Source organism: Camponotus floridanus, unplaced genomic scaffold, assembly GCF_003227725.1.
Source record: "Camponotus floridanus strain SB8 unplaced genomic scaffold, Cflo_v7.5 scaffold246, whole genome shotgun sequence".
In the NCBI taxonomy this organism is placed as follows: domain Eukaryota; kingdom Metazoa; phylum Arthropoda; class Insecta; order Hymenoptera; family Formicidae; genus Camponotus; species Camponotus floridanus.
The window spans coordinates 57,921-72,717 of record NW_020229377.1 but is presented as its reverse complement, the minus strand read 5'-3'; the positions used below and the strand labels follow the sequence as shown (position 1 = coordinate 72,717).

The 14,797-nt window shown below is 28.5% G+C and overlaps 1 protein-coding gene across 3 annotated transcripts; it reads right to left on the bottom strand.

Moving 5' to 3' along the window:
* Positions 1-402: 402 nt before the first annotated feature.
* On the bottom strand, positions 403-14,504 carry LOC105256918 (acyl-CoA Delta(11) desaturase). Of its 3 annotated transcripts, none has more exons than XM_025409162.1 (6): positions 14,236-14,504; positions 2,763-2,992; positions 2,025-2,155; positions 1,195-1,400; positions 924-1,109; positions 403-735 (listed from the first exon to the last, which is right to left on the bottom strand). In XM_025409162.1, the coding sequence occupies exons 2-6, from the start codon at positions 2,974-2,976 to the stop codon at positions 411-413; spliced, it is 1,062 nt and encodes a 353-aa protein (XP_025264947.1). In that variant the 5' UTR covers positions 2,977-2,992; positions 14,236-14,504; the 3' UTR covers positions 403-410. The 3 variants fall into 3 exon arrangements, with proteins under 3 accessions (XP_025264947.1, XP_025264949.1, XP_025264948.1); XM_025409164.1 differs by lacking the exon at positions 14,236-14,504 and adding an exon at positions 8,962-8,986; XM_025409163.1 differs by lacking the exon at positions 14,236-14,504 and adding an exon at positions 4,474-4,635.
* Between the last annotated feature and the right edge of the window lie 293 nt (positions 14,505-14,797).

Here is a 14,797-nt window from a genome sequence, read left to right as displayed (position 1 = left end):
ATATATACATATATATATGTATATATCTTCGTTATAATTACGTCTTAAAAATCATACGAATAATATAAACTATTCAATAATTACGTAATATAATTCGAATACAATTTGATTTAATTCCATTTCAAAAGTAGATAAAAGTATTTTATCGAGCAGATCGAATACTATCGATACTACATAGAATGATTTATGTTTCCTGCCCGACATCAAACCTTCCGGGGCTATATATTATATGGAACCCGCCAAATAATCATGCAACGATGCTGAAAGCGAAATATACGACATCGAAATGAGACTCGGAAGGCTAGCTTAATTGAATGATCGAATCATTGTCTATATAAATCTATATAAACGAAGAGTTATCGTGGAAAAAAATTTTGAATTCTAATCGAAAGAATTTCTCGCGCATGATTTTACTGTTCCTTCGTGTGATAATACGTAACTATCGCCTCGTCCCTCTCTTCTTGCGTCTGATCCTCGTCACCCCAACCCCATAATTCGTGACTGCCATCGCCCGTTCTCTCTACTCGTTTCTTCACCATATCTTCAGACACGCTTTTCAAATCGTAAGCCCAACCGATCTTCGCAAAAAAGTCGATGAAAGCCGTTGTAAAGTTCAGCTTATAGTTCCCGAATTCGGCTGTCTTGTAATCCCAGGGGAACACATGATGGTAATTATGCCAACCCTCTCCAAGAGCAAGTAAAGCGACACTTTTATTTTCCGACGGATTGATATATCTATATAAGAGAACAATTATATTACAAATTTTTCATGATAAAAAAATAGGCAAATTTGAGAAATAAAAATAAAAAATAGAATTCGCAAGATAAATCTTCGAAAAAAATTAATAAATGATATATAAAAATTAATAAATGATATATACATGAAATTCGACTTGTAAGTGTTTTAATTGATCAATACTAACTTATCGTAAGGTTTGTTGCCGAACATATGTGCCGCGGAGTTTACTAGCCACGTCATGTTCAACGTAAAGACATAACGAAGAACAGTGGGAATGAAGTAAGCGTTCGTCCATGTCTCGTTCCAACACATAACCGGAATGACAGTGGGTAAAATAAAGCATAACAATGGCATCAACACAACATAATATCTGAAATAAGCCAAAATTCACATTATTTTTTATTATACATATGTCACTAAAGAAATATCATTCGGCTCAATATCAACACACATACCTTTTTTGAAATGCTAATATAGGATCGCTTTCAAGATCACTCAAGTCAATTCCCTTGCCCTTTTTCTTAACTTCCGGATGCTTCTTACAAAGTAACCAGCCTATATGCGAGAAGAAGAAACCTCTCTTAGCGTTATGTGGATCGGCATCAGTTTCGCTATACTTGTGGTGAACTCTGTGGTCTCTGGCCCAGTCGATCGCAGCATCCTAAATTCCAAAAAATTAAATTAAATATTATATGTAATTTTTGTATATCACATTGATATAAAGGATCTTTAATATGTTTTGTTCATGCAAAGCAAAAAATAATATACTTCCATCGTTCAATTCGCATCTATATTGTTTTCTATATTTATATATTTCTCTCGTATTATGTATGAAAATACTGAATATGTTCGCTTATATTTTATCAATTGATCCATCGCGGAAATAATATGTGCCACCTACATTCTCGAGTTTATGGAGAATAATATTTTTTCCATAACAACGGATCGCTTGTTTAGCCAATCTCTAACGACACAGCGCGGATCATGCTATTTTTCCATTACCTACACGCGACGCATGTTTTATGCTCGACATCACCGCATCGACATGAATTCTTTACGTTTCACTAGCTGCAGAGTCGATTCTATCATAGTTCTACTCGATTGATTACTACATTGTTAAATATATATCTATAATCAACTACAACCTTTTCTAGCAAAGTTTTTAATATTCTAATTTAAAGTAAAAAAAATTAATGATTAAATCATTCAATATATCCTACTTTTTTCACAAGTAATTTTATTAAATTTTCTCTTTTATAGTTCCTCTGAAAACTTAATTACGCACCTGGAATGCTATAGTGTTAAAAACCACGAGCAACAATTGAAGAGGCCACTTGGCTTTGTAGGATCTATGTGCCCATAATCTGTGAGCTCCGGCCGTGATTCCAATGCCTGATAGTTGATATAATACAATTGCTGTAATCAAGAAAATCATGATATTAAACGTAAAGTAATATCGATCATAATGTGTTATCTTAAACAAATAATTCTTTTAAATCACACAAATAATATACATATATACAAAATATAAAACTGATAATGCGAATCAGAAAGTTATTTACAATTTATTCATAATATTGATAATATTAACTGATATATGATAATATAATAATAATGATAATATAATTTTGAATTATACATATATTTTAAATGCAATAAATAAAAATCTTGATAGACTTGTAAAATTATTATATTTATAATATTATTATATTTTTTAAGCATATATATATATATATATATATATATATATATATATATATACTATATAATAGCATCATACTCTCATATATAATTTTGAAAAATATTCCATTTCTGACGCTTACTTTAATTAGACTTACTTAATTAGTTTATTTCAGTTATTATTATAAAAATAAGAGAAAATAATTGTTTACTGTAATCCTTCTACTATTAAAATTATTTTTAGTTTTAACTTTTCATAAATTACAAATAGCAAGACGAGCAATTAAAAATGTTGATCTAAAGGACATATATATATATGTATATGAAATAAAATCGACTTTACCGAAAATGACAGACGCTAATTTGGCGGACGTGAAAGATAGATAAATTCCGTAAAGAGCTCCAAGATGTAAGTACATAAAAATCGCCACATTTCTCCACACAATGCGTCTAACATATTTTGGTTTTTCTTTAACTTCCTCCATCAGTTGTGACTCGGTCAAAGTTTCATTCTCAAAGAGTACTCCTGTCGGTGTGCTGGTTATATTCGGCGCCATGCTTACTTCAAAAGACCTGTTAACAATAATGTAAGAGATTTGTCTTCAGCATTTGATTTCTTATAAAACGTTTTAATTTTGTCATAATAAATAATAAATCTCGCATTTTGCTTACGTCGAAAAACTTAAACTTTATGTTATTCACATATTATTTATATATTTTAGATATTATCATGTATAATATATCATTATAATATATATAAATAATGATGATATGATGATATAATGATAACAATGATATAAATTTCAAATTATATATTTTAAATCTAACAAATAAAAGTCTTGATAGATTTGTAAAATTATTATATTTAATTTAGTCCTAATTATTATCTTTATTCATTAATTGTTTACATTCTCTCGTTTATCTTTTTAAATTTTCATATTGTTTTCTTAAATAAATAATCATCCATATAATTAATTACAAAAATTTAAAATTTTTAATTTTTTTAAAACAAAAACTTTTAGCAAATTTTAGATATGAGATATATTATACGAAATATTATCGCGATATATTATTGCAAAATTATAATTAGCTCAATTTTTTGATAAAGTTAATAATCTGCAAGGAAAGCCGACATTGAGCATAAAGTAGCTCCTTTGCCGATACCGCCGCTTCGATAATCATATTTGCATATGGCCCGTTATTTGATGGAGCTAATATGATTCGCGTCATGGCGTCGTAATAATAAGTTTTACTACAGTCGAAAGTCCTGCAAGCATAGAATGAACGAACATGGTGATTGTATGTTGCGAAAAAACAAGTAATAAAAATATACCAATAATGACGAATATGAATTCAAGCCTAATACAAAATGTATGCTTCTCTCTCTCTTTTTTTATTTACAATGTCATGAAGAGTATTTAGATATTATCAGGTTTATATATAGTTATCGCTTTTCGAAATTGTTAGTGGAAGATGATAGAGCTCAAGAATGATAACATTACGAACAAAGCAATATGTATTATAGTCTAAAAATGTGGAAAAATTGCGATTAATCATGTACAATTCGCTGATTTAATTGATCATCAGTGCTTGGAAACAGCGATTCTCTCTGTGGGGAAATAACACCTGTAAGACTTTCACCAGTATCGTAAAGTCACGACAAAGCTTTCAGCTGATTTCGTTGCCTAAATCAGAAATTGATGTTGCAAAGCTCATACAACATACTTTCACTTATTTACACTCCCTGGAATGTCGTGATTAATAAACCACGTGTAATGTGTTTACATTAAGTCATTATTGGTAATGCTAATGAACCTGCGGAGAGAAAATGACTTCGCATGACGCACTCATTATTCTAAAACCTAAGACAATGAGGAAGTACATAACTACGGGTAATGAGCGGACACTCGAATTATTTCGAGCACACGTTAAAATTTTTTTGTCAGTGACTTATTTTAACCATCTCGAGCTTGATTTTTTTATCGACTATCCAGATATTAATAGCTGATTCACGAATCCTCGATGGATATTGATACTAATGTGTATATAATCACCGTAGTCCGGCGTATTGTACGTAGTATCGTAAGCCAGCAGGCGTTGCCCTCAATTCCGTCAGATATGCGAAAACGAAATATATTCTTGCACGTGACCGAGGATGCTAACCGGTCGAGGACTTAACCAACTATCGACTATCGCCCGTATCCTCGACGGACGTCAACCAGGCGCAGACTCGCGCGGCACCGAAACGCCGGCCACGATGTTCCCGCCGCTTGCGCAAAAACATCACCTCGTTTGACAATAAGGCGAGTGCGATCAGCTGATTCTCAATCCGGTCACAGATGATAATTATTATTTCGAATAAAAGTAACAAATTTGCATGAAAGAGGAAATGATAGTGCACACAAAATATTCCTTCTCATTGTTCCATGCACGCATGAATTTAATTAATTTACAAACGGAAGAAAAATACAGTTATTTATCAATTTTGCAAGAAAATTTAAATATATAACGGAATTAATAAATCACGTGCAGTATATAGACAATACTAATGATGCAGGTATATATATATATATATCATTAAAATATCGAAGGAGAAAAAATCGGTTGTCACAATTAAGTCACATATATACCCTATGCATGACGTTAGAAAATTATTAAAAGGTGAACTCATTGACCATTCTGAATGTATGCTATGGATAGTCATTCTCCAGCATCCTGTTCATTAGTATTGTCTATATACTGCACGTGATTTATTAGTCACGTTATATATTTAGATTTTCTTGCAAAATTGATAAATAACTGTATTTTTCTTCCATTTGTAAATTAATTAAATTCATGCGTGCATGGAACGATGAGAAGGAATATTTTGTGTGCACTATCGTTTCCTCTTTCATACAAATTTGTTACTTTTATTCGAAATAATAATTATCGTCTGTGATCGGATTGAGAATCAGCTGATCGCACTCGCCTTATTGTCAAACGACGTGATGTTTATATATATATATATATATATATATATATATACATATATGTGATGGTTTATATACATACATATATATATATATATATATATATGTATATAAACCATCACATATATGTATATATGTATTCACAGTTGTTTGAAAATTTACATATGACTAAGCTTTGTCTTCCACTTCGTTTACATAATTAATGAAATGTAAAAAAAATGCAAAAAATGTGACATATTTCGTTCTACTGATTCATGTTACACATTTGTGTTTTATACATATAATGTAATTGATTCTCATTTATCTTATATTTTTTATGGTATAACTTTAAAGATAATAACAAGGTTGAAGATTTTACAAACTAGATTCGTTTAGACGTTATTCAGTCATTGCCAAGGTTATACGGCGTCAGAACTAATCATTTTTATCGTAGCACAATGACCATTCAATTTACGATCATGATACGACAAAAAAATATTATCTTTACATTCATACTATACTCAGGATTATCTATAAACACTATATATGCATCTTTATCAAACAGTTGTATAAACGCATACAATTATTATCAGCGTACTCAATGTAATCAATTTAATTTACTTTTCTTTGGAAAATCTCCGCGTTACTAAATAAGCAAAAATACAATATAAACATTTTTTAATAGACAAGAAAAGTGTAATATTCGAATTTTCACATGTCATTGTGTGTATATATGTGTGTATGTGAAAAGAAAGAGAGAGAGAGGAAGAGCATAATGCGCCTTATTGCTGTAATATCTATATTAAATTATTTTAGCATATTTTAATATTTATTTTAAGACATAATTTTTTATGATAGTAATAGTAATAATCTATATAATAGTAATAATAATAATTTTTTCTTTTAAATAACATTTATAAATTGTAATAATGTAAAATTAGTTTTTATGGTGGAAATACATATATATAGATGCATGCATATCACACATATATTGCACACACTGATAAATATAATCATGACGTATTTTAATTTTGCTTTGGTGTATAATTACAATATAATTAAGTGAAATTCATATCTAATTAAAATAAAGATAAAAGTGTTTTTTCTTGTTTTTAAAAAAAAAATTTAAAAATACTATAAACACAATGGAAATTAATAATTTCGATTGATAAAAAAACTTGTTGTTTATTGTCATGTTTCGTAAGTTAATGACTATTCATTTTATATAACAAAATAATTCTAGGTCCTTCGATATTCTTTAAGATGACCATAATTGTGTAACTTAGCGTGCAGATAATCAGTGTAATATTCTAGCTTATTAAGTAAATCAATGCACACTCTCTTATCTAATAAAAATATGCATGCATTTGTGTAAACATTATTAATTGATACGCACAACTCGAAATAATCTAATGACCTTGCATAACACATGTAACACATGTAATTTGTTTATAAAAAATAATTAACAGGAATATATAACTAGACAATTAATTAAAAGTAATAATATACAATCTCTTATAATATTTAAATTTAATCGCAATAATGAAATCAATTCTGATGCAGGTAATTATATTTCAGATAATATACAAAAATAAAAAAGTACGAATTCTTTTTCAGGGTACCTAATCAAAATTTATTTAAAAAATCTCTGAAAATTCTTTAATCTTCAGATATTTTTATTTAAAATATAAAGAAAATATTTTTAAAAATATTTTGTACAATTTTTTAAAATAAGATTTTCTTATCATTCTTTTTACTGTTTTTAATGTTCTTCATTTATATTAAGGAAAAAGACAGAGCTATTTAAGTTTTAAGCGCAAATATACTGAAAAAACTAAATAGCTTTCGTAAAATAAGCGTTATTTAAGCGTTTGCACAACATTTTTATTTTTTTATCACTAAAAATTACATACAATAAAAACATGTATTGCATATTCAATATTTATATATTCAATATCTTAACAAAATATTGAATATGCAATACAGATTTATTAATATATATAAGTATTTATTAATATATATATATATATATATATATATATATATATATGTTTATAAATTTATTAAAAAAATAAATATGTATTATATGTATTTTTTCTTGTTATTTTTACAAATATATAAATATTATTTTTTTGCTTGTTGCATCATTGTTATTATATCAAATTGTTTCTAAAATAAAATAGGAATTAGAAAAACGTGTGCTAGTATCTGATTTCCACGTATATTTTTAGTACTCATGCCACTCAATAGTAACACTTAACATATGGTTATCGCGTTTGCATATTAGAAAATGTATAAAAATTTATTGGCAATTTAAAACTCTTGCCATTATCTTTTATAGATGACAATTCAGTCATATGATGTAATAAAAGTTCAATTTTTCTCGCCTTCATTTAGAAAAATCATTTAGAAAAAACGCTCGTAATTTTACTGTTAAATTAATTTTATCTTTCAATAATATTGATTCTAAATTTAAATACTACTAAAATAATATTTTTTTCGAAATATGTCCTATAACTCCGAAACGTATATTCTCGAATATTGGTAGTTTTTAACAAATAATAATTAAAAACAAAAATAGAGATTTATACGAATAAATAGATGTAATTACGATATGCAATCTAAACGAATCTCTCTCAAGATCTCAAAAATTGCACGTGCCATTTTTTTCATTCTAACATCTGGATCATTGATGACCGTTATATAGGGAGCAGTGGTCTTCAGGAAAACAATTCAGTACGATAGTCGTACCAGACCTCAGCTGAGATCGTCTGAGCCAATGGGATCGCATCATATGACTCTCGCCACCTGAAATTGGCGAATGGAGACGGACGAGACGAGAACAGACGCCACGCGTTCTGCTCTTCCAGCAAGTATCGACCGCGCGCCTGCGCCTATATTAACCGTACTGCACTACTGATATTGTAAATTGTCCGAACTAACGAGTATTATTTGTAGTTTATATAGAAAACTTTTACATCATTTAAACGGAACATCTCGATTAATTCGTAATCTCGTATTAATTTAAAAAATATTTTTTAAGCATTCAAAATATTCAAATCATGAAATTACATATATATTATATAAAACAAAAAAATATATATTTATAATATATTTATAAATATAAATTATTATATAAATAATATAAATTATATATAAATAATACAATATATATATATATATATAAACTATAATATATATGTAAATGTGTATACATACACATATGTGTTTCTACATGATTATTCGTATAAAAGTCCATAGATGTATCCATAGATACATACACATATATGCATATAAATCATCCGATGGATCATGCGATTCACGAATGGCAATTGATAAGTACAAAGTACGATAACGAGATAATTAAATCATAATTCATCAACAGCTTTGTATCATCTCCTATCTCATCTGTTTCACAACCCGTGAACTCTTATTAATAATTCATGCTAATCATACGGGTGACCACAATGCTTGACCCTTGCATCATGCGTGCATCGTACGATGTGTCATTCAGCTCGGATTCCCACGTACACCGCGCCACGTATACGCTATTGTCACATATGCATGCTCATTCGTTACATAATCATCTCTTACCTCTTACTAGGGATCAGAGGACCAACGAATGCTTGTGACAGACGAAATAGTTGAATATATCTTAAAATCTCGAAGCAGTCAGCTCGCTGCTATCTTTACAACGTTAATCACTCGCTTCTTCTTTTACTTTTAAAATTTCTCTCCTTATAACAATATTTTCCAATTTTTATTTAAAGATGTATTCATGATTCTGTGTCCATGCGTGTGCGAATCTCGTACAATGCGCGTGCGCGTGCGTGTCACGTAATCACTACGCCGGCAATAGTCTGATCGCACATTGGTCTGAAGCGGCTCGTATGATCGAACAGCTGGTTTGGAGTGCGCCGCCGACTCACACATGCATACTCACGTCTCGTGAATTGAGTTTAGGTCGAACTACTACAGATTTAAAAATAGCTATATTTTATTTAAATATTTTTGTAAAAATTGGCTCATATTTTACGATAGAAAACGACAGTACAAACGATAAAATATTCTAAAGATATTTTGTACATGTAAATGTCTTATGTTGCAAATGCGATGAATAAATATTTATAAAAGAAAATTTCGTTGTGTCGTAATATGAATCGACTTTTATATTTTTGCACGTTTAAACAATATTTTTTAATAACACAAAGAATTTTTAAAATAATACGCTTATAAATAACGATGTGCAATATAAACGTTAACTGGCCGAGTATGCTTGTATGGATCGTATATAAAAGGATCACGTGTATAACAACCGCACGTCTTGTTTCATCTCACTTCCTCATGCGTGCGCATTACATCACGTAAGGCGTTCAATCTGCTTGGCACACCGGCCGATCACGCATTTGCGTTGTGATAGGAAGAAATATATAATATGGTTATATTGATAAATCTCTTTTAAGATTATATTCAAAATATTTGTTTGAAAAGTCTTTCAATACCAAAAAAGCGTGATTTTGATAAATCTGCTTTATCTATTTAATCAATTTTTTTAAAATCAAATATTTTATCTGCGAGAATAATTGTATAGATTTATATTAAAACCATTAGTAACGCTATAAACTAAAAAAGCTATAAAAATGCTATAAATTAAAAAAGTATCTTGTTTAATTATTTAATTGCTCAAGTTATTTCTAATTGTTTTATATTTGAAAAATACCTTATGCGTATTTAAAATGTTCAATTTATTTAAAATTTTAATTTACATGTTAAAATAAATTGATTTAATTTTTAAGTTAATTAAACAAAATATAAATTTTGAATTACTCGGAATGTACATTACTAATATCACAATTTGCAAGTAAAAAGTAATTTACATTTATAATTAACTGTTTAAATTGTATGCCAATAAGAAAGATGAAAGAATGCACAAATTAACTATAAATAAATTATATTTCTCTGAATTTTAATAGTCAATTTTATTTAACCAAAAACTTGAAATCCGCTCATTTTGATATGTTTTTATATCCTACAAGAATCTCTTCTGCGAATGCATGTGTACTTTCGCCAGCAACATTACAAATTACATCGCTTTGTAAACTTTCATATAAGATCGATCGGACAATTCATATATTCATGTAATATTGTAACTTTTTAAACCTGGAAAAAATCTGAACTTTTGTTAAGAAATATGCCCGACATATAATTTATGTTCGGGTATTATATTTACATACGTTTATAGAAACAATTTACGCGGAAGTAGTTCGAAATAATAATCTCTCTTACTCTGAGTTTCTGATATGTTATGAAAATATATAAAATATATGAAAACGAAATAATAATTTTGTATAAGTGTAACAAATTTGAATTTATTTTAGAAATTTAATTTTTAATTGTTATAATTGATTCCATGAAACGCTTGTTTTGAAGAAGTTTTAAATATCAGTCATCTACGTGAGTTGAAAGCTAGAATGATGTCAATGTGGTTGCAATGGAATAAAAATCGTAATATATATTTTAGTTACATGTACATAACATATCAGCAAAATCACCTGTCATGATTTGAAAAATTTTGCAATTTCTTATTTGCTTTTATGTATACATTTAAAAAAATAAATTATGTGCAATAAACAAGAAACTGAAACAAAACAAAGGCAAAAAATATTGCGTCAGATCCCAAGCAAAAAATAATGATAGAAAAATCAACATCATTTATATTAATTTATCAAATAATTCTGCTTGATTGAATTATTGCTACAATGTATCATTAATCTTTAGATTGCCGCGAAAGCCACTTTAATGTATATATTATTTATATAAAAAAATCTTTGGGAATAAAAGACCACTATTTTAATGAAAAAGTGCCGGCAGTCCAAAGGTTAAATCTTCTACATACTAAAATATATTATACTATTCTCAAGTCTTTTTAACATTTATAATAAATAATATCGAAATAACTCCGATAATCTATGTATATTCAAACCGTACCCAGCGATTATTCAAACAATTAGCTCCCCAACCCGATCAATGAGTGCTTTTTATAGAGAGCGATGTAACAGGAAACACTTATTTGCGTTGAAGAGCAATAACATGGGGTTATTTTGCAAATGAAACTGCGTTTTCTCCCCGATAAAACATTTCACAACAAAACATAAGCTTCAAACTCATTGTCAGTAAAAATTGGAGCATTTTATAGAGTAAAATAATATTTGCGAAGTGATAAATATAATAGAACAAATAATACTTTCTAGTAATAATAATATAATAAAATAATTAAACCCAATTTAACAAAACTTAATAACTAAACTTAATGTAACATTCATAACTTTTTTAATATTATTTTTTTTATATTATAGAAATGATTAATTAATTCAACAAAATCTAATCAAAGTTAATACGACATTTGTAATTCTTTTGATATGAATCATTTTGTGTGTTGTGTTTTTGTGTGTGTGAATGTTTTTTAATATCTATTTTATATGTCACCTTGTGTTAATGATATTAACAGCGTTTTTCAATTATAATGTCTAATTCTTAGATTTGCAAAGTGCAAACTAACTACACATTAATGAAGCAGTCCATAGTTCTCTCTAGCATAACTAATAATAAAGTATGTATAATAACGATATACATTTTCCGTATTTAACGTCTTATTTTATTTCATTGAACACAAGTATATATAACCAATCGAATTATAATTAATCCCGACCTTTATAACGAGTTATTTTTTTTACCATATTCATTTTTACGTCACATTATTATGACTTATTGATAAACTTAATGCTAAACTAATACTAAAGTTATTTTAACGATTATATTATTGAAAGACAAAATCTTATTAAAAGATTATATATATCAAGATAGAATTGATATACATCAGAGAAAAAATCTTATTAAAGAAATTACATGGAATAAGGCGATATTGGAATCGAGAATTTATGCAATAACAGATTGCACAAAAAAACAGAATAAAACTGATTAATTTGTATAGTTACTACAAACTATATTGTACTGAATGCTCGGACATATGATTATTTCGAGCAATAAAAAAGATTTTCTTCGCGTAATAAATTTGCAATTTTTTGCGTCCACGTTACATATATTATAGATACGAGTTGTCTCTCTTGAGCCATGTTTTCACGGTCTCTATAATTTAACTTCTATAAATCTTTACACTTATTTAAATGAGAAATAGAGAGTCACGTAACTCTGTACGCTGAGAATACACACGCAGCATGACACAAAAGACCACCTACTCTCTTTTTCTCTCTCCCTTTCTCTCTTTGTTACTTCTCGAGGGATATACTTAACAACAAAGAGAAATTGTTCAACCACGATTGAGACTGATTATGAGTGGGCGAGAAAAGCGCAACTTTTATTATAAATTACGAAAGTTTCTCGATAAGCATAAGGCTATGAAGGATAACCGATTTCTTGTTTTTCATACAAAAACCGTTACATACTATATTACATATATGATATTCTTTTTCTACCATATAAGAGAATGAAACGATTGATTATTTTAGTTTTTATAAAAATGTACATGTGTGTGAATTTCTTATATTTTTCTCCTCGAATATCTTTTACTTTCTCCGCGTATTTATCAATTTTTGAAAGTAATAATCTATAAAGTAACATAATTTCTCTCTTTAATATCTTTTATTATCATCTTATTAACCTTAATCTTCTTGAAAAAAATAAATTACCGTTTTCTAATAAGAAAAAAAAAATTATATATATATATATATATATATATATATATATATATTTATGTTTCGAATTATTCTAGTTAAAAGTCTCTCCTCACACTTGAAAATTCATAATGAAATCAACATTAAAAAATTTAATGTAGATACATAACATTTGAGAAATTTGTATAAATAATAATTTAGATGTGATGCAAAATATAATTTTACAAGTTCTTGTAATATGATGTTCTCCTCTCTTGACTAAAATTTCAGTAGAATTACCGTTAACGAAATCAATAATTAATATATACTTTATTTATTTCACCCAGCCATATATTTTAACTGAATATATTTGCGTAATATGTTGTGTATGTCGCGTGACCATATATCATACATAAAACTTTATAAAAGTCGTAGCAAAAATTTCCTATTTCTTAGAAATATTATCATATATTCTATTTCTATTAACGTATAAATATTTTCAGCATTGAAAACGCGTATATATATATATATATATATATATATATATATATATATATATATATATTCCATAAAGATTCGATAATTTTATTCGGACACGTTTGCTGTCATGTATCGCGAAAGACAAAAGTGTGATTGGCCGCCATATCAAGGGGTTGAAAGAAAAGCAGTGATTGACACTGGCAAAGCAGAGTAGAAATTTGATAGGAGGATAATCTGATAGATAAATCTCGTATCATCGCGTGACCATATATCATACATAAAACCTTGTGAAAGTCGTAACAAAAATTCTCTATTTCTTAGAAATATTATCATATATTCTATTTCTATTAACGTGCAAATATTTTCAGCATTGAACGCGAAGAATTTAAGGTTTATAATGAATGATAATTTATATATTTATTAATGAATGATAATTTTTATATCTATTCTGAACACATACATGATTCATTATTTCGAGGAAATATATGATTTCTAAATTTTATATATATATATATATATATATATATATATATATATTCCATAAAAATTCGATAATTTTATTCGGACACGTTTACGGTCATGTATCGTGAAAGACAAGCGTGATTGGCCGCCATATCAAGGGGGTGAAAGAAAAGCAGTGATTGACACTGGCAAAGCAGAGTAGACTAATTTGATAGGAGGATAATCTGATAGATAGATAAATCTCGTATCGACTTACCTCTCTTCTTATAAACTTTCACAGCTAGCTTTGGATGCTGGAGGCAGTAACGAATTATTTCTTTCGCTGGGACGACACGCTGAGCAAAACGTGATTCTTTCCCGCCAACGTGCAATGATTATTCTTTCTGCTGGTAGTTTCGTCGTCGCTTAATTTCGCTGTCTGCGGATACAGGTGAATTGTACAGGTGGACGCACGATCCAGAGACCAGGAGCGACGAAGTCACGACAACGAACGACAGGAAACTGCGAGACCGGTACCACGCGGCGAGAGTTAAATATTATTGGTAATATTTACAGAGAGGGAAAGAAGAAGACAGAGAGAGACTATCGATGCTGCCACTGGCGACATCATACAGTCACTTGGCGAAATAACGGAGCCGGCAATTTGCACGTGACATCTTCGTGTACGGCTTCAAAGATGCGGATTATCGCTTATTAATGATACGTATGTGTATATATATATACACACACACACACATACGTATATATAATATAATCATAAATACTCTATATATATATATATATATATATATATATATATATATATATTATTTATGATT